Below are 21,370 nucleotides of genomic sequence, written 5' to 3'. Positions count from 1 at the left end.
CGGAGAGCTTGGTCTGCGTCATGAAGTACTTAAGACTTTGGTGATCCGTTCGCAGAATGAAAGGAGTCCCCAATAAATAGTGCTTCCATGAGTCTAAGGCATGTAGAACTGCAAGGAGTTCTTTTTCGTATATGCCTAGAGCTTGTTCAACAGGGTCGAGCCTTCGACTCTCATAGCCTATGGCGTGCCCTTCTTGGAGCAGAACAGCCCCAAGGCAATCACCACAAGCATCACATTGGACCTCAAATGGTTTTGAGAGATCCGGTAGTGTAAGCACAGGTTGAGAGATAAGCTTTTCTTTAAGCTTTTCGAAAGCATTGTTCTCCTTAGCAGACCACGTATACCTAACATTTTTCTTTGTTAGGTCATGTAATGGTCCCGCAATTTGTGAGAACTTTTCTATGAAGCGTCTATAGTATGCACACATACCTATAAAGCTTCTTAGTTCATGAAGATTCCTTGGTTTAGGCCATCCTTTTATTACCTCTAACTTGGATGGATCCATTTGGATTCCATCTTGAGAGATAATGTGACCTAAATATTGAATCTCTTGCAAGAAAAATTCACTTTTCTTTCGATTAACATAAAGTTTATTCTCTCTTAAAACTTGAAATATTACCTGGAGGTGTTGCTTGTGTTCCTCCAATGAATTAGAGTAGATGATAATATCATCAAAGAACACTCCAGTGAAGGTTCGATGAGGCCTGAACAGCTTCTCCATCAAGCGGTTGAATGTGGCTGGTGCATTAGTCAAGCCAAAAGGCATGACAATGTATTCGTAAAGACCAAATGTAGTACGAAATGCGGTCTTTACAATGTCTTGATCAACTATCCTTATTTGATGATAGCCACTTTTTAGGTCAATCCTACTGAAGTAGGTCGATCCTTGTAGCTTATCAAATAGGTCTTCTACCCGTGGAACGGGAAACCTATTCTTGATAGTGATCCTATTTAGTGCTCTATAGTCGACACACATACGATATGTGCCGTCTTTCTTTTGCACTAATAGCACAGGTGAGAAAAATGGAGATGAGCTAGGCCTAACCATGCCCTTCTCAACTAACTCATGCACTTGCCGCATAATCCCCTCTTGTTGAGCTTGAGAAACTCTATAAGGAGGTTTGTTAGGCGGTGAACTTCCTGGAAGAAGTTCAATTGCATGGTCGTCATTACCTCGTTTAGGAGGTAGCTCACAAGGGATGTCGTCAATAAAGACATCTTGAAACCCCTTGAGAAAATTGGATAACTCTAATTCCTTTTGGTTGCTTTTATTTTCTTTTGCTAAAGCATTAGGTTCATTTTGAGAATCTTTAACAAAAATCATGTACACGGAAATAGAGCTCTTTATTGACTTGTTGAAAGCTGGTGTATGTACAATGGGGATGGTGTTACCCATCTCCCTAGCATCTATATACATGTCCTTTTCCCTGAACTTAAAGGAGATTCTCCTTTCAGGAAATTTAACATGGGCAGCCAGGCGGTCAAACCATGGTGCCCCTAGGATTACATCCTCATGCTTGAGAGGAGAGATAAAGAAGTCCTCTTTGTCCACATAGCCTTGACATGAAGCCTCAATTTCCCGATTAAGGGAGTGACTGAAGCTTCTTGCCCCTTGAAGGCACTGTCTGCGGGTAGGATATCTCCCATCTCGTAGGATTGTATGCCTAGCTTGGTGGCTAACTCCATAGATATGAAATTGTGAGTAGAACCAGGGTCAAAGAGAATAAAAGCATCATGTTCTCTTACCTTTCCCCAAGCATGGCATAGAGGAGATCCTTTGTGGTGAGTTTGGTGAATCTCCTCCTCTTGGATTTCAACCAAAGAAGCTCTAGGAGGATCTTGGCAGTTGTTCTTTTGGGGACAAGCGCGGTACGCATGCCCTTGTTCGCCGCACTTGAAACACCGGTTATCTTTACGATAACGCTCAAGCTCTCAGGAGAGAGTTTATTCTTTCCTTTGTAAACTCCCTTCTCTTTAGCTTTGTTGGAATTGCCCTTAGGAGACTTTTGGACATTGTCCTTCCCCTTAGGCTCATTGGAACCCTTGTTTTCCGGGGGCTTATTATTTCTTTTACCCCCCGTTTGGAAATTGATTCGCGAGGCCACCATAGTATGGTGTATTACCGCCGATATGGTACGTGGCCTTTGGGAGTTGACATACTCCGCCATTTCTTCGGTTAAGCCCGCACAAAATTGTTGCTTTTGCTCTCCAAAATCCAACTTTTTGAAGACAGTGGCTTTGAGTTGTAGGTCCCAAAACTTGTCTACATATTTGTGGATGGATTCATTGGGAGAGAGCTTTAAGCTTCGCCATTCGGTGAGTACTTTGTCTTTGGCATCGGTGGCCAAAAACTGCTTCATAATGGAAGCTCTTAAAGCCTTCCATGTTCGTGGAGCTTCACCGTTGGCTCGTAGGCTAGACCACCATTGTCTGGCGGACTTTTGAAAGTGCATAGCTACATGGCGTAGCTTAGAGGACTCCGTGAAGCCCTCATCTCCAAACGCCGCATCGAATTGCTGGATAAAGGCCAAAACTTTGTCTGTAGCACCGAAGGTGCCATCATAGGTAAGGAAAGAGATGCTCTTTCCTCCCTCTTTGAATTTCTTCAGCTTGGACGACCTCTTCCATGCGGCATAGGATTTCCTATGGCCTCTTCTTTTTGATGGTTCAAAAGTTGCACCATCACTTTCTTCAGAAGATGAAGAATTTGAAGAAGGTGGAGAAGAGGGTGACCTCTTTCTCGCCTTTTTCTTGTCTTGATCTTTGTCGTCTTCACCATAGCTTTCATAAGAGGAAGAGGATGAAGAAGATGGAGAAGAGGGTGTCCTCTTTCTCGCCTTTTTCTTCTCTTGCTTTTTATCATCCCTCTTTGAATTATGGCGTGGAGAAGAGTGTGATGGTCTTCTCCGCTTTGGTGGTGATGGAGAGCGTTTAGCCCGCCGTCTTCGTGGAGTCATCTCCGCCGAGGTGGCGGGAGACTCGCTTCTTTCTCGTTCCTTCGGTGGAGGCTCTTGAGTTCTCCTTTGGGAAGGAGATGCATCATCAAGAAGTAAGTTCTTGAGCCCTTCATATGGATTCTCTTCTTCTTCCCGAATCGGAGAGAGACCTCTTTTGGTAGTCTCACAAGGAGGCTTCCTAGGTATTCTCTCGTCATGGTGATGAGCTTGGAGAATCCCGTGAGCACGGAGCTGCCGTTGCACTTCACTTTGGAGAGATGGATTGCCCATGGCTTGTTGAAGCCTAGAAACAAGATAATTAACAAGCATTGAAGCATCATTAGTAGCTTGCTCATGAGCAAAATCAAAGTTATCAACATTAATTTCACTCTCTTTAATATTGTCAGCCATTCTAACAACTTTTAGGTGTAAACTTTTTAGGTGTACTTTGGCACTTCAAGCCCTAGTTGCTACTCCTCTTTACCCCTTTAGAAAAAGCACTCAAGCTACTGTACCCGCGGCTCGAATACCATTAATTGCAAGGAATAGAAGAGAGGGTCTTTCGACACCAGAACAGCACCGGCTCCTGTCAAGCTTCTAATAGCTCAATAGTGGTTAAGCCGTAGGCAAGCCCCGCAGGACTCCACTATTAAGACCATAGTTCTCGACGGTGATGCCCCGTTAACTGCACAAGGGCAGGCGCACTGCAAGGCTGAAAAATCCCTATTCTACTTACTCACAGGAAATTAATAATACCAACCATTTGTAGCTAGCTTGAGGACCTCCCTTCTTGAGCAAGAAAAGAGAAACCTTGAGCTCTGATACCAATGTAACATTTAATGGCCTAGAATCTTATGTGTAGCGGAAATTAGCATGAACATAGTGGGCATTTCATTAGAATAGATTCCTAATGAGAATTACAAGAGTGCTTGGGTGGAGAGAGCAACAAAAGCATAACACCTAGTTAGATAGCATCGACAATACTTTCAAAAGAGAGAGATATTAAGCTATTGACAACAGTTGAGGACCGGATTTTCATGGAGCCGGTCCCCCCTCCAAAAGGCTTTGTATTATGGTTTCTCCCATCAAGAGAGACATTGTACAATACAATTCTTTGTGTTCCTTCAAGACTAGCTAGTGCAATGAAGATGGAAGCTTCATACACCAAGCAAAACACTTAATCAAACACAACTTGAATTATCCCCGTTCTCAGACCCAAGACCTCACACACCTTCGAAGATGGTGAGAGCTAGCAGGGTATGAGAGTAGATTGAGAGGAAAAAGAAGTATCTTACGAGAAAGAAGTACATCTCCTCACATAATCACTCATATTAGCATAGCTTAGCTTAGTAATTAGCTTGGTAGAGAAGATGAGCATGCATTGAAGCTTGGCTCTTGGTTGGATTTGCATCCACATGCCAAGAGAGTGTTGTTGTAGGCTTCTATCTCACAAGCTTGGAGTAGGTGATGAGCTCTCCATTAAAGCTTGGGAGGAGATAGAGTATTTTCCCTTCACACATGGTCAAGTGTGAGAGTGTGTGTGTCAATGCCAAGCAAAAATCAGCCCCCCCCTCTCTCTTGGGCGAGCCCTAGCTGCTAAATTAGTCTGGCTTTAGCCTCATTGGACCTCCCCAGGTCAAGCCAATAGGGATTAAGCAGCATAAGTGATAGCCTTCTGACATGTGTCCCCCTTTCCCCTTTTGTGAGAGCTTTAGGTAATTAAATAATTAAACTAAACTCTCATTGGACCCCTTTGCCTCCTGGCCAATAGGAATCAGGCAAGCCATGGGGCTCCTGAATGCTCATTGGACCCCTTGGGAGACTGCCCAATAGTCTTCTAGGACACTTAATTCTTATTGGTTTCTTTTATTAAATGTTTTTAAATTAATTAAACTAGATTTACTCTAGCTTAATTCTCATTGGTCCACTTCAAGGGTCTTCCAATAGGAATTGGGCACACCTTGTGGGCATCTGGCCTAGGGAGCTGACATGTGTCCCTCATTCCCTTTGTGTAAAGGGAGCCTGTGTGTGTGTGTGTGGCTTTCTCTCTCATCCCCTAGCTTTGGGGCTCGCCCCCTCCCATGTAGGAATGTAGAAAGACTTTTTGGGCACACACTAAGCATCCAATTTTCCCTAAGGTTGACCTTTGGACACAATCTTTGAATTTTGGAACCTTAGCATTTTGGAAGTCTTAATGGGCTGAACCTTAGGGTCTTTTTAGCCCATTGTTTCACATGGCTCTTTTGCAGATGGCCCCCCCTTTGGATCCCTATTTTCCCTCCTTTGGATCCCTACTGTGGCCGGTCTGCTAACTTAACCAATATTCTAGCTTTTTCTCCCTTGGCACTTCCCCACATTAAATGATCAGTTTAATATGAGAAAATCATTTAGGAGAATTAGATATTGATTATTATGACAAGCTGACTAGACATTGTGGACACATGGATAGAGAGTTAGGGAAGAAGTTGTTTTTCATCTATTCTTACATGGAGAATGGAAGCCTATATGATTGGCTTCACTCAAACTATGACGGTGCTTCTAGATTGGACTGACCTACTCGACTAAGAATAGCACAAGGAGCTGCCAATGCTTGGCTTATCTACACGAAGTGTGTAATCCACATATTGTACATGGAAACATAAAGTCTAGCAATATCTCATCACATAATTGACTCCTCGAGTAGTGAGTTGTATCATTCGATGCTCTCTCCATATCTTTTAATTAATTTCAAAAAATAAGTGGACCATTTTTTATGTATTGCTCATGACCTGGGATTAGAAAGCATTGGTCTATGGGAACTACATTAAAACCAAAACAGGTTAGCTATGCTTGTTTGGCTATCCTTTGAGCTATAAAGACTATTTGTTCATGACTGCTCATGACCTGGGATTAGAAAGCATTGGTCTATGGGAACTACATTAAAACCAAAACAGGTTAGCTATGCTTGTTTGGCTATCCTTTGAGCTATAAAGACTATTTGTTCATGACTGCTCATGACCTGGGATTAGAAAGCATTGGTCTATGGGAACTACATTAAAACCAAAACAGGTTAGCTATGCTTGTTTGGCTATCCTTTGAGGCATAAAGACTATCTGTTGGTTGTGCAAGCAAACCTTCACTAAGTTCTTGACCATGTCAACTATTTGACCCAACATAGAAGATGACTTATATATTCTAGACTTAGATGTTCTTGACCATGTCAACTATTTGACCCAACATAGAAGATGACTTATATATTCTAGACTTAGATGTTCTAGATGATTCCAAAAAATGAGGCCCATCGTATTTTCACAAATCTGAAGTCAAGCTGCTCGAAACCTAAGGATGCAAAAACTAGCCTCTTAGAACTTCAAAAAATAAGCAATCACCTCAATGATTGCCATCTTAAGGGAGACCAAGGAGAATCAAAAGAATGAAAAAGTATGGCATCTAGTTCCAACCGTCTCTGTCATCACCAATGAGGGCACAATATGGGGTCTCGCCTATCATGCAACCCCTTTTTGCAGATACCTCATCTTCTGCGTGGGTTCCTCTCCTATCTTGCTAGAGGACGTAATCTAATTTCTCTAGAGAAGTAGGAAGCCATGGCACACAACCGCATTTTATAGCCCCTGAAGTTCTTGTTTGTGTTCATCCTCACTTTGCCAAACCAGTGTCTTGTTCTTGTTTGTGCAGTCCATTCAATGGCGTCTGCCTCCTGCGCATGGTGACCAAGAAGGTCTCTACTTCAACGGAGGAGGCAGTTTGGTTGACCCCGAATGTCTTTCTCTTCTGCTACACACACACACACACACACACACAAAATTATTCCACTCCATAGGATTTCTTACTATATACTAAAGGACATTGAACACCCTAAAAGTAGGGAGCTTTATATGTTTGACACATGGCAGGAGCTTTTCATTTCTAGAGCCTCACTAAACACAGTGCGCGCAACCAGAGAGAGAGAGAGAAAGAGAGAGAGAGAGTTTCTATGTTGTCAAAAAGATATCTTCTGAGACCCTTTTCCGTTCTTAGGACGGGTGTTGCACTCGTTTCTGTAAAAAATCTCTTTGTTTGCAAACTGATTAATGCTTCTGGGAAAATGATTTTTTGGCCTGCCCAAAGGGCAAGGCTATACTGTTGCCTTCTCTTTTTGCTGACTAAAATAGGAAAAGGTTGAGTTGTATTTTTAAGCATTTTTTGATAGGTCAAAAATGTTGATTGGTTGAAAGAAGATAGTGGGCACTCATTGAAATGAATTGTGTAAATCTAATGATGGACATGTTTTGAGTTTTGAGATATGAAATGAACTCTCATATATCAAGGAAAAGATTTTGGGTTGCCCAATGCCTTTGGAAGCATGAACGTTGACAACCTTATTTGTTAAATGATAAAGCCTTAGAGGCTCCACAAATCCCAAGAGTCACCTTTTCATGTGAAATTTGAGAAGTTCTTTTACCCACCTTTTCATTTTGAGAATTTGGTTCACCCCTTGAAACGTGAGGTAATAGACTAAAGTTGTCATTTTCGTTAGTTAAAACTTTATGGAAGAAATTTATCATTTAGGGCTTTAACCTTTAAAGATTTTTTATTTTTATTTTTAGAGATTTTAAAGATAAGTTTAGAACTTAAAGATGTAAAACTTTTAAAGTGAGGTCTCCAATGATCCAATGAGGACCTAGAGTTTTTTTTTATTACAAGGTAAAACTTTGAATTAAAAAAAAGTGAAAATGTTATATGGATCACCCGGAGACACTAGAGTTTTAGGACTTAGAACTTTAAAGCTTTACAACTTAGAGATCTACAATTTTAAATTTGTAAAAAAGGCTCTAAAGCTTAAAAATGTAGAATTTTTAAAGTGGGGTGTAGAGCATAGGGATCTAAAGCTTTAAAGCTTAGGGTGTATAGCTTAAAAGTGTTTTTTTAATTCAATTCTCTTAGCTTATTTTTTTCTTTTAAAAGCTTAGAGATGTAGTGATTTTAAAGTGGGATCTAGCCTCATATCAAAACCTAAAATTGACGCCTGTTTTTTTTGTCAAGGGCTATTTAGCCTATCAAAACAATCTCAAAATTACCTGTCATTTTCTGTATTTATATCTTTAAGTTAACGTTATATATGGCAAATTATATAAGTTAATTGCATTAAGCAAAGCATATGAAAGGGGGCTTCAAAAATTGCATGTCAAAAAGAAATTTTTGTCATGCCTAGCAGGCTGGTGATTTTATCACTTGTTCAAACACCATTTGCGGAATCTTGCCGAGCTAGCCCTATGCAGACTTGCTCTGAGTCTGACAACGCGGTACCCGTCTCCTACTCTCCCTTTGATTCTAAAAAGAAGGTCCCATCAACTTCTTTTCGACAGGACCTCTCAGTCTGCCTCTCTCTCTCTCTCTCTCTCTCTCTCTCTCTCTCTCTGTGTGTGTGTGTGTGCAGAGTTTGTTCTTTCATGGGTTGGATGCAGGAAGTGCTTCAGCAGTGAAAATTTTCTTGGATTATTTTATCTTGCTTAATTTTGTCTTGATGAATTCATGAAAGGTTTGGCAGAAGAATGCAGAAACCAATCGGTTGCACAGATACACAGCCCGATCAACAAAAGGAGGGGTTCGAGTGGGGTAGGAGCCTCAAACAGCAGTTCTAGTCTGGATAATCGCACTCAAGTTGTTCAGGAGGTGACAGAAAATGCATCGCTATACGACGAGCCGGGCTCAAGAGTCCACAAACAGGCAGTGCAACTCACCAGGTCTTGTCTGCATTTAAAGGAACTGGCACTAAAGCAACCAGCTTGTCTTGTGGGAACTATTGAAAATCTAGTGCCAGGTACTACAAAAGTTGATGCCACTGCAATTGCAGCATGCTTTTTGTCAAAGCCAGGTAATCAACTGCATCTTACTTCGCTCTGTTTGTCTTTCATTCAGTATGTAAGTTTTCAACTCTTCGTGTGCACAGATGCCGATGATACTGCTTAATTTTGTAAGTTTAAACTGCATGTTTGTGGAGACTTGGTGCACAGAGGCCGATGATACTGCTTAATTTTGTAAGTTTAAACTGCATGTATGTGGAGCATTTCTAGTAATGACAATGCATTATTGCAATATAACATTTCACACACTCACCAAGCTAAGGGAGTAGTGGCAAAAGGGAGTCCTATTGATCCAACTTTACCAAGGAACCCGATACATACAACTCTTCCTTGGAAACAGGCAGACTGGGTTAAAATTTTATCGATGGGAACATCTCATGAAAGTACAATGCAAGCCCTGGTGGATGCTGCTGATTTGAGAGGGTCTTTTTTTAAACTCAAAGTGGGAGGGACAATACAAACTGTTGACAACCTCAAGCCAGATGTGCTGCTAATACGTAAGGGTCATTCTTTGCGTTCATGGAAGGCAATTGGTGTCCTAATTAATTTACAAAGTTCCAGTACAGGTTGCTATGATAGTGATACAGATGTCGGGAAGATTATCAGCATGGCTCAGTTATTTCTATCAAAGGCTGGGCCTGAAAGAACATCTATAGTGGTAGGTGTCGGTGATTTTAAGATGATCAGATTCGTCCGAGTTAAGCGTGCTGAAGAAGATTCGTTGTTTCTCAGTTATTTGAACGGTTTCAATGTTTGGAGGGATGCACCCACCTCAAACATCATGGAAGTCTTTTCTGCATATTTACAAGCTCACCCTACCTCTTTAGACGTGACAACAACTCTAAATTGGGAATCCTTGTTACCAGCTAATTGGATGTTGCTGCACCATTTGGGCCATGGTCGGACAAGCACTGTCCACTAGGTTTCTGGAGATGATTCCAAAATGTATGCTGTGAAAGTTGCACATAAACGTTATAGGCTTGATAATGATCTGAAGTTTCTCAACGAGCTTGCAGGTATAGATGGGATACCCAGAGTTCACCTAGCCCTTAGCTCATCGGCACTTGTTTTAGAACCTGTTGGTGAGCCCTTCACTCGCTAGTATATGTGTTGCTACAGAGCTATACTTCGAGTGGGTGATCTGGTGGACATACTGGAATTTGCACACAAAAGAGGAATAGTGAACAGGGATATACACCAAGAGAATATTATCATGATTGCTAGAAGCATTGGCAATGAAAATAAGAGGTTATTTATTTTGGATTGGGGTTTCGTTGCCAAATCTGGTTCCATTGAGAGCTTTTCTGGAAGCTTGACCACCGCCTCTGATTTTATTCTTCAGCAGTATCTTGATGAAGACAGAAGTAAATGGGAGTATTGTGAGACAAGGGGAACTAGTACCTTGGAGTCCACCTCCCAACCTCCCACTATATAGCATGGCTCCTACCCCTTTACCCTAGCTGGACTCCCTTTCCACACTGCCTAGCCCGGCCTTGCCCTTGTCCTGACATTACTCCCCCCTTAAAGAAGAGCTTTTGTCCTCGAAAACAAAAGTGAGAAATTTCTTAAGAACACTAATGTTTTTCCAAGTGGTGCCTTGCAAGGTGCAACGGAATGAATGTTGTATTTTCTCAAGATGAGTGATCCATATTTGCTCAAGGTTCCTTTTAGTTCTTATGGAAGGGAGAGCCTTCCGTTCTTTATGCAGAGTGTTGTGATCACGAACAAAGTGAGTGGATATTGTGCGTGCAAGTGTATGAGATTGAGATAGAGAGAAGAGAGATACGACACCAGAGACGTAAAACCCTCCTCCGAAGGCCCCACTCTCGTCGGCGAGAGTGGTCTACTATTGATTGCACAAAGTGGTACAATAATGATGTATGGAAAATTGATGCAACTCGTGACTATGTCGGTGACGACGACGGGGACGTCAACGATGACGTAAGGGTTGAAATCTGCAACCTTCTAACTGCTGTCCACAAAACGCTATCTACTAATCTGCTGAAAAAAGATGGTTTGCTGCGTTTTTGGAAGGCTGAAAATGGTGTGTATCTGCAGATGTTTATGGCTGAATTTACTGTTGTAGTTGATGCTGAAAATGTTGGTATCTCTGCTGCAAATGAAGGTTGAAAATGCTTGCTGCTTGCAGCTTGCTAGCGATAATTGAAAATTCTAGTTACTTGGCACTGTTGCGGTCAAACCAATGCTGGAAACGCCATACAGGATGGGGTGTTGGCGATGAGCAAAAATGCTAGGCTGAAGGGGTGATGGGATCGCCAAGGAAAGCTTTGAGATGTCTTGCTGAGAGAGAGGAGTACCTGCTGCCTAAGGCCTGTTGTGCTCCTTAATGCTCATCTGCCAAAGAGTGCTTGCTTTGGTTTGCTTATATATTTTCTTACCTAAATTGCCCTACCTACTTTTGTTGGGAAGTCACTTAAATTAATAAGTAAAAAATATCAAAAATAGGGCAACGGTCTACGAATAGACTCACAAAAGTGCCGGATCACTTCTAATCTAGACTTGACTGGACTTGACGCAAACCCTGTTATGGTGTAGCTTGTCCGCGGACACATAGGGTTGCATGTGTCACATGACATCCCCTCCTTTTTAAAGTGAGGTATTGGTACTGAGCTGTATCGCTTCCTTGTAGTCTGCCAACAACTTTGGATAATCCTTGAAGAACTCTTCCTCTACCCACACCGCTTCATGGGTTCCTCGATCCTTGAACTTCAAAAAATATTGCCGCACTTGCTTCTTCGAACCATGGCTAAACCGATGCAACAACACTTGCTCCGGCTCCATGACTTCAGCTTCATCGATGATCTCCGGTTCTTCTTCTTCCGAAATGTCCTTTGGAGGTGTTCCCTGAAACACTTTCAACCAAGAAACATGGAAAACGTTGTGCATTGACCATGAGTTAGGCAACTGCAATTTTATTGAAACCTCATTTATCTTTTTAATGACTGGAAATGGACCATACATACAAAAAGACACTTCTTTCCAACTTGCTTAAGACGTTGCTTCATGATTGTTAAATACATCCAATCTCCTTCCTTGATCGAAACATCCTGACGATGCTTATTAGACTGCCGTGAATAAGATTCTTGAGCCTTGCTTAGCTGAAGCTTCACACTCTTAGAAATCTCATCCAATGACTGACTTTCAGCATTGGCATCAGAGAGCTTGAATTTCTCTATTACCATAATGCCTCACCTAACGACTCCCTGAATGGGCATCATAGAGCTTGAATTTTAATCCTGGGGTGTCACCATGAAGCCTTGATCTAAGGCTAAAGATGTAAAAATATCCCTTGGCTAGGGTCTAGGGTGTCAAGTATATATATATATATATATATATATATATCTTTTGTACCATTCAATGCTTTCACCATATCTTTTGCATAAATTTAGAAAAATATTAGACCATTTCTTGATGTACTTCTCATGATCGGGGAGGATGATCAAACAACGTTGGTTCTCAATGGGAACTACATTCAAATAGGACATGTTTGTTGTGCTCTTTTGGTTTTGTGCTTTCAAGCATTTGAACTATTTGGTTGGTGCAAACAACCCTCTGAGGGGCGTATCGCCACAATTATGAGATGATTAATTGACCGTATCATATACTCGAACCAACATAGACGATGACCTATATATTTTTTAAAGAATGTTGCAGATGCCTTCATAAAATGAGGTCTTGCATATTTTTTCAAATCATAGAGCCTGAGGATGTAAAAATTCACATTTAATTACAAAAGGAACAAGACACATCACTATGCATGATATAGTTTTATTGTTAAATATTCTACATTGGAGTGTTTTTTAATGATATTATCATCTACTCTAACTCTTTGGATGAACACAAGCGACATCTTCAGGTAATATTTCAAGTTCTGAGAAAGAATAGGAATTTATTAAAGAAAAGTGAATTTTTCTTGCAAGAAATTCAATATCTAGGTCACATTATCTCTCAATATGACATCCAAATGGATCCATCAAAGTTAGAGGTAATAAAAGGATGGCCTATCCCAAGGAATTTGCATGAACTAAGAAGCTTTATAGGTATGTGCATACTATAGACACTTTCTAGAAAAATTATCACTAATAGTAGCAAGACCATTGTATGATCTAACTATAAAGAACATTAAGTATACATGGTCTCCTGAAGAAAACAACGCTTTCAAAAAGCTCAAGGAAAAGCTTATCCCTCAACCCGTGCCTACACTATCGCACCTCTCAAAGCCATTTGAGGTACAATGCTACGCTTGTGGTGATTGCCTTGGGGCTGTTTTGCTTCAAGAAGGGAACGCCATAGCCTACGATCAGAGTCGAAGGCTCGACCCTGTTGAGCAAGCTCTAGGCATATATGAAAAGGAACTCCTCGCGATTCTACATGCCTTAGACTCGTGGAAGCACTATTTATTGGGGACTCCTTTCATTCTACAAACGTATCACCAAATCCTTAATTAAGTACTTCATGACACAGACTAAGCTCTCCCACAAACAAATGAGGTGGACAAATTTTCTCTCACAGTTTCACTTTCATATTGCTCACATTGCTGGGCAAACATAATCTTGTAGTAGCCGATGCACTCTCAAAGACGAGCGAGAGTGAATGCGGTATCAATAGCTACTCAATGATCTATGTATTATGATACACACAGTTTCATAGTCAACATGGTGATTTTTAAAAGGATGATCATGTTTGAAAATCATAACACTTAGATGTATATATCTCTACAAGGATAAACGTGAACCTCTTGGTTCTTCCTTGTGCTATGCACCTCAACTTTGTTTCTTTTTGCTGCTGTGCAAGATTATGTGCCTATTGCAACTAAGATTGCGTGCCTATGTACTTGTATTATACACATATTATTAACGTACAGTGCATGATTCATAAATTATTATCAATGTGTAGTGTATAGTTTATAATTCATAATTCATAGTGCATAGTGCACTATTTATTATTGATATTGTATAGTTTATGATATACATGTGAAACAGACATGTATCAATGATAGTCCATAGCTCATTTGATAATAGTTCATACTTCAAAATTATATGGATAGCTCAGAGTTTAGTATTGATAGTGTATAGTTCAAAAATTTAAGTTCATTGTTCATATTGTAATAGTCCATAGGTCATTTGATGATAGTTCATAGTTTATAGGTCATCATGCATTGTGCATACTTTATAACTCATCGAGTTTACATTCCATAGTTTGTAGTTTATGCAAAATGCAACTAGCGGTGGTACTCCCCTTGGTGAGACGACGACGTTTTGAAACGCCGCTGATGGCTACTCCTGAGCGATGACGGCTACCCCTTCCACCTCCTCCTACCTGCTACATTTTAAAACGTTGTCTGGTGATCCCCTTGAGACGGCGAGCCCCATGCTAGTAGCAACAACACTGCCCTATGATATCATTTTAAAACACTAGCGACAAGGATGGTCCCTTGTCCTCCTTTGGACACAGCCGACTATCTTGGCATCATGGAGTATATCTTTACAATATAGTATACAAATGTACATCAATATTCATCTTTGCTTCAATTTATTTAAAGTTTGTGCTTACAATCCTCTTTAGAGTGACACATTTGCAAATCTTTTGCAAGAAGAGGGAATCAAGCTTGGTGAGTTTTTGGAGGTGGACAGGTATGTTCAAATACACATTCAAATATGTATTACACATTCAAATATACATTCAAATTGTGTATTAAAGATGTATATCTGATTGCATATTACATGGGAGATGTATATTTATCATGTATATTATCTATAATCTCCATGTTATGATACATATTTGACTGCATATAGTATACAAGTATACCTGTTTAAGATTGAATCTCTAAATAATGAGATTTGTATCAAATTGTATGATAGAAATGGAAATTACTATATGACCTTGTGTGCCCCCGAATTCTTTTGCCTAATTGTATGATAGAAATGGAAGTTACTATATGACCTTGTGTGTCCCCCTAATTCTTTTGCCCTCTTCTCCACCCACCACCTTTGAGCTATTGTGGCTCACATGCCCATCTAGAATGAAAAGGTGCCTCTTGCCAGGTGATGAGAAACACCATCTCCTAGAATCAAAAGGTGTTATTTACATCTATATTTTAATATTTATACAAATGTATATATGAATGTATATTTGATTGCATATCTCAAAAAATGTTTGAATGTATAATGCATGTTTTGAAGTTTTGAATGTAGATTGCATATTTGAAGGCCAATTTGGCAGGTCAACTATGACTTACCATAGTAGACCAACATCTAATCACAACCCTGAGAGGAAGAGAGAGAGAGCTATTACCATCAATTTAGAAAACATGTTAAAAAATATTTTGTAAAGGTAAAAAAGGTAGGTGTCATTTGCCTCCCTCACTTGTTATCAATGCTATGAATAGTGTGTGTGTGTGTGTGTGTGTGTGTGTGTGTGTGTGTGTGTACATGTGTGTGCAAACACATGTATGAATGTCTAGAGTGCACGTATGTTTTTGTGTACTCAACGTAAAAGATATGATGAAATCATTGAATGCTACAAAAGGCCTATGCCATGGTTTTACAATAAGAAAAATTATTTGTCTATCGATTGTGCTTCACATATAGTGTTTTTTGAACTTGATGGTGTGTACCATGTGGTCAAGGGATCTCTTTCTTCATTGACCGCCGATTATTATGTAAATCTGCTTTGAGCAAAAGAATTCAATATGTTGTCTCATGAACTTGATATAGAACTTCGTTGGGTGAAAAATAATGTTGTTAATTGCAGTCTCATTTTCATTCTCTTTTTTAAGAAAGCGATGTTTCTGCTTCGAAATTTTTTGAGTCTGTGTTTGATCATGATGTAATGGTCAAGCATTATTTGGATTCTCTATTTGTTGAATTTGTGGACGTCTTTCCACCGTATTTACCAAATGGACTTCCACTGTCTCGTGGATCCGATCTTGATCACAAGATAGAGCTTTTGCCGGGGATCCATCCCTTCTCTTGGCAACCTTTATCAATTTAGCCTGAAAGAGGAGGATGATGCACTATAGACTATGATTTACAAACTATGCACTATGCACACTGTCCTGAATGAGCTATGAACTATACAATATAAACAATGAACTTTGATTTCTAAATTATACACTATCAGGAATAACCTATAAAATATACACTATGATTTATGAAGTCTGCAATATACACTATGTGCTCATTGCTAATAGTGCATAGTACAAAAAATTATGAATTAGAAATATGTGTACCCCTTAGAGAGTGTCCATCCCTTATAGAATCGATCTCCCCTTATAAGACAAGTCCACCCTTATACAGTGGAGTGGACCCATAGGTAGTGGAGACATATGTATAGGTAGTGCATCTTGTAAGACCTCATTGTCTTTTGACATGCAATCTCATCCAAATTCCCCTAGTAAACTCACCTACCCTCAAGGATATCTAGGGTAATTAGAGGTAAGAAAATCCGTACCGGGGGCCAGTACATCCATGAGCTTGAAGGAAGAAGCCTTGATGCCATGTCTTATGAAAGACATCTTGACTATTTTTCATACGATCTTAAGTGCCGTGCATCCAATCCTATTGACCTCTAAGGGCGTGTATTTAATTAGACTAGAACTCCAAAACCACCTCAGCAGAAGCAGGCGAGGCAACTGGTCCCCAATGACCTGAGTACATCGTGCTTGCCAAATCGACCACGTGACCAAGCTACTATTGAGCCTCCATATTTGGGGTCTCACTTGCTCCCAAGCTAATCCATTGGTGTAAGGCATGTCCTCTACTACCATCCTATCATCTCTCAACTCTGAAACACCGACAGGTAGCCTTAGTCTCATGTTTGGTGAGGGGCTAATGATGGAGCTCTACCACTACGAATATGCATCACTATATGCGCTAGGTATACAATCATGATAAGTCAAATGTGGTAGGACCACGGAGATCTCAACAAGAGCCCAAAACTTCTCTCACAAAACCCCCACCTTGAGGCCACATAAATCCCATTTGAAACTGCCAAAAATTCCCAAAATTCAAATTCAAGATGGACTTTTTCTTTTTTTGGAAAAAAAGATGGACTTTTCTAATGTCGAGAAGGGTTCATCAAGAACTTGTGGAGTTTGTGGGCATAGCATGGTTTAAAATTTCTCTGTTACCATAATGTATCACCTAACGACTCCCAGAATAGGCATCATAGAGCGTCAATTTTGATCCCAGGGTGTCACGACCATGAAGCCTTGATCTAAGACTAAAGGTGTAAAAATATGCCTTAGTTAGGGTCTAGGGTGTCAAGGGTATATACATCTTTTGTACCATTCAATGCTTTCACCATATCTTTTGTATAACTTTGGGAAAAGATTAGACCATTTCTTGATGTACTTCTCATGATCGGGGAGGATCAAACAATGTTGGTACTCAATGGGAACTACATTCAAATAGGACATGTTTGTTCTACTCTTTTGGTTTTGTGCTTTCAAGCATTTGAACTATTTGATCGGTGCAAACAACCCTTTGAGGGGCATATCGCCACAATTATGAGATGATTAATTGACCGTGTCATATACTCAAACCAACATAGACCATGACCTATATGTTTTTTAAAGAATGTTGCAGATGGCTCCATAAAATGAGGTCTTGCATATTTTTTCAAATCATAGAACCTGAGGATGTGAAAATTCACATTTAATTACAAAAGGAACAAGACACATCAATATCCATTATATAGTTTTATTCTAAATATCCTACACTCGAGTTTTTTCAATGATATTATCATCTACTCCAACTCTTTGGATGAACAGAAGCGACATCTTCAGGTAATATTTCAAGTGCTGAGAGAGAATAGGCATTTATCAGAAGAAAAGTGAATTTTTCTTGCAAGAAATTCAGTATCTAGGTCGCATTATCTCTCAATATGGCATCCAAATGGATCCATCAAAGTTAGAGGTAATAAAAGGATGGCCTATCCCAAGTAATTTGCATGAACTAAGAAGCTTTATAGGTATGTGTGCATACTATAGACGCTTTCTAGAAAAATTATCACTAATAGTAGCAGGACCATTGCATGACCTAACTAAAAAGAACATTAAGTTTACATGGTCTCCTGAAGAAAACAATGGTTTTTAAAAGCTCAAGGAAAAGCTTATCTCTCAACCTGTGCTTACACTATCGGACCTCTCAAAGCCACTTGAGGTCCAATGCGACGCTTGTGGTGATTGCCTTGGGGCTGTTTAGCTTCAAGAAGCATTAGGAGAAATATGAACCTTGCATGGGCCTTGTAAGGAATCCTAATTTTTAGGGATTAAGGCTAATGTTGTGTGGGGTTTACGGGGCAAGGGCATTGAAGTAGGTAGTTTTGAGTAGGCTTTTCTAGCCTTTTTTTAAGACAAATGTAGGATGTGGACCTAAAGGGTTGATTTCTCTCTTTAGCTTTTTTAAAAGTGAAGGAAGCATAGGGGTGTGTCTACATCAGCAATTCCGTGGGTCAAAAAGAGTCAAAATTTGACTTTTTTTAAAAAAAATCATTTTTATTTGTTTTTTACTTAAAACTCCCTCCCAACATATATACATATCCAAAAATCATTTTTTGACCTATTTTTTAACCCGGAAGCTTAGAAAGTCCATTTTTTCAAAAATCTTTTCCCCCAAAAAGTAATAAACATTTTGTTCTCTCCTCCTCCTCCCTCCTCCCTCCTCCCTCCTCTCTCCCTCTCCCTCTCCTCTCCCTCTCTGCCCCTACCTTCCTCCTCCTCCCCAATCTCTCCCTCCCTCCCCTCCCTCCTTCTCTCCTCCCATCCTGCTCGGCCTCTCTACCCTTCCCCCTCTATCTTTTCATCATTTGCTTCCTCACGCAACAACTTCCATGGTGCTCACGGACATCACAAATGGTTTGCTTCCACCACCACGTACTCCGCACACCAAAAGCATACATATTCGTTTACCCACGGCATTTGCACCGAAGACCACTAGTGAGGGTGATCAAAGGTCATCACAGGAACGTCGCACCGCTTGTGAGACCAATGTTGACATTTGGGTGGATGGCCATTTGTACCCTTACGATCCTATAAGCGGCTTCCATCCACCGTTTAATAGCCTTTCCACATTTCTTCAATTTCTTTGGAGGGGAGAAGCAGGCTTGTTAGGCTATTGCAAGCGGCTGTGTATGGGTGCAGGTGCTTCTTTGCATATGTGGATGCACGAATGTCAAGCTCTTCACCTCAAGACGACGGCATTACAAGAGAGTGTTGCCTCTTCGGAGAGGGTAGTTAAAAGTCTTGAACAACAAATACAAAAAAAGGAGTCCCACATCCAGAAGCTTACCAACACCATCACATACTTGAAAGAAACACCCCTTGATGCAAGGGAACGCAAACGCCCGTATTCATCCATTGAAACTCTTGCACATTCCGGAGGAGCACGCAAACAACGAGTTACAGCCACAAGGTGATTTGGTCTTTACTTGCATGATGCATTCTTACTTCACACTATTTTCTAACATTTATGTTTATTTGTTGCCAAAAACTTCATCCAGGAGGCATGCGGTGGAACAAGCCAAGATAATCGAGTCAACCTTCTCACTAGTTGTCTCAATATCGAGGACGTGATTTCTATCTTACAATCACCTGGAGGTAAGCACATTAAGGATGCAGTCACTGAGAACCTTATGCGTAAATTAATTAAGAAATGTGGTTAGTGATGATGATTTTCAACAAGCTTGTGATGAGTGTGGAATCAGCACCAAAGTCTATCAGGCTATTTTTCAACTCCTAAAGGATGCCCTCAAAGAACATCGCATTGTGGAAAACCTATTTCTCATTCCTCACAAGGTCAAGCTCGCAAAGAAGGCCACAAACGAAGATGTGTTCTCCCACATTGGGACATACCTACACATTGAGGACACAATGCCAACTTCCCTTTATGTTTCGTGTGCAACAAAGACAAAGGAAAAAGGTAAGAAACAATCCATAAGACCTTCGGAGAAGGGCTTTCCTTACACAATGTGGAACAATATTTTCGTGGATCTTAGAAGGCTTCAAGAAGCCATGCTTAGATTTTACAAGTTATCTGAAGAAGGTGACACACTTTACTTTTTTCTTTGGTATTATTTTTATCATAGATGCTGAAGTTTAAGGTCTTAGCACTATTTATTTTGTAGTGCTTGGCACAAAAGTCGCTTTTGTGCTGAAACTCGATGAGTGTCAAATAGTGAAAGGCCGAAGGTTAGAGAGGCTAAGTGTCACTCTAATGACCGAGGCCCTTCTGCAAACCAAGCGAAGGGATTCAGTCGATCCATATCCCACCCTTATCTTTTAGCGTGCAATCAGAGAAAGACATTTGGTGATTGAGTGCTATTGAGGTGCCCAAAGAGACCAATGGAGTGCTTTCATGGATTTTTGAGAGAACTCCATGGATCACAGAAGTAATACACTCCCAAATTGCAGGTCAGAAGTTGGAGATTGAGGGCTTTGGTAATTATGATGTGGAGTGGCACTTAGGTGGGGATTTGAAGACCATAAAGTGTTTGCTTGGATGCAAACAAGGGGCTTCTTCTCTCATGCCTTGTCCATTTTGCACTCGAGGGTACAAACCTAATGGACAAAAATCACATAAGAGCACTGCAAAGGCCGGTTACATGCTTCCATGGCAAGGGCATGGAGAATAAGGGTTAGATTGTCTTGATGTCGGAGATGAAGGTAGAGAATGGGAAGCGTCTATTCTGAGATGTCCCATGCTCAATGCCCCAGACCGTGATCAAAAGGACCACGCTTGGAATCCAATCTTTCGATTTCCTCTATCGAATGTACATTTTTGTACATTACATGCATTTTTGATAGGCTATTGAAGCTCCACATTGACTATGCTTTCACAATGAAACCGTTGGAAAAGTCCCAGGAAGCGATCGAAAGAGTGGAGGTACTCTTGAATTCCATTGTCTGTCACGGTGGAAATGTGTCTATAGTTGCTGCAAAGAACACAGGGGAGGCCCATGAAATTGCTCAACAAGTGTCAATGAGTGGACAAAAAGCTAGACACTTTTTGAAGAGAGTTTCCCAAGGAAAGCCAAGTCGATATGATGCTCAAAACAGCTCCAACCAGCAGGCAGGTAACCTTTGGGAGCTTTGGAAGGAGTTATGCAAAGCTACTACTGACAATGATTCAAATGGCGAGCTTGCAAACAAGCGCAAGTAAGTTTGGGCCCATTTTGATAAAATGGTCAAGCTTATGGGCCTTAACAGCACAACAGAAGAACAACGTCAATCATTTCAAGAAGCTTTGGCGGATTTTACCAAGGTCTTCACCCTTTCTTGGGGTGAAAATAACATCACACATTACATGGTAAGTCATTCATGGTGTATTCATTACAAGGGATTGTTTTTATTTAAAAATGTGGATCGTTTACTCATGTGAACAGCATATCTTGTTTGCGCATGGTGCATTTTTTATGCACAAGTATGGATCGCTTGAAATTTTTAGCACTCAAGGCATGGCGAAGTCCCATTATCGAGCAAGGGGAGTGTACTTCAAAAATACTCGACATAGTGGTGGAACGGTGCAATCCAATTATTTGGAGGAGATGTTCAACTGGTTTTTTCGCACA

The 21,370-nt window shown here is 40.5% G+C and overlaps 1 protein-coding gene across 1 annotated transcript in view; it reads left to right on the top strand.

The window, feature by feature from the left end:
* The first annotated feature begins 8,175 nt into the window (after window positions 1-8,175).
* The window catches only part of LOC147440068 (uncharacterized), a 28,366-nt gene continuing 15,171 nt past the window's right edge, over window positions 8,176-21,370 (top strand). Inside the window, exon 1 of the mRNA XM_086484468.1 lies at window positions 8,176-8,790. Coding sequence (XP_086340594.1) covers window positions 8,448-8,790 — 343 coding nt within the window. The 5' untranslated portion in view covers window positions 8,176-8,447. The remainder of the gene's footprint in view (window positions 8,791-21,370) is intronic.

The sequence above is a fragment of the Adiantum capillus-veneris genome, chromosome 16, assembly GCF_014529385.1.
Source record: "Adiantum capillus-veneris isolate H3 chromosome 16, ASM1452938v2, whole genome shotgun sequence".
Taxonomy (NCBI): domain Eukaryota; kingdom Viridiplantae; phylum Streptophyta; class Polypodiopsida; order Polypodiales; family Pteridaceae; genus Adiantum; species Adiantum capillus-veneris.
This window is presented reverse-complemented; position numbering and strand designations above follow the sequence as displayed.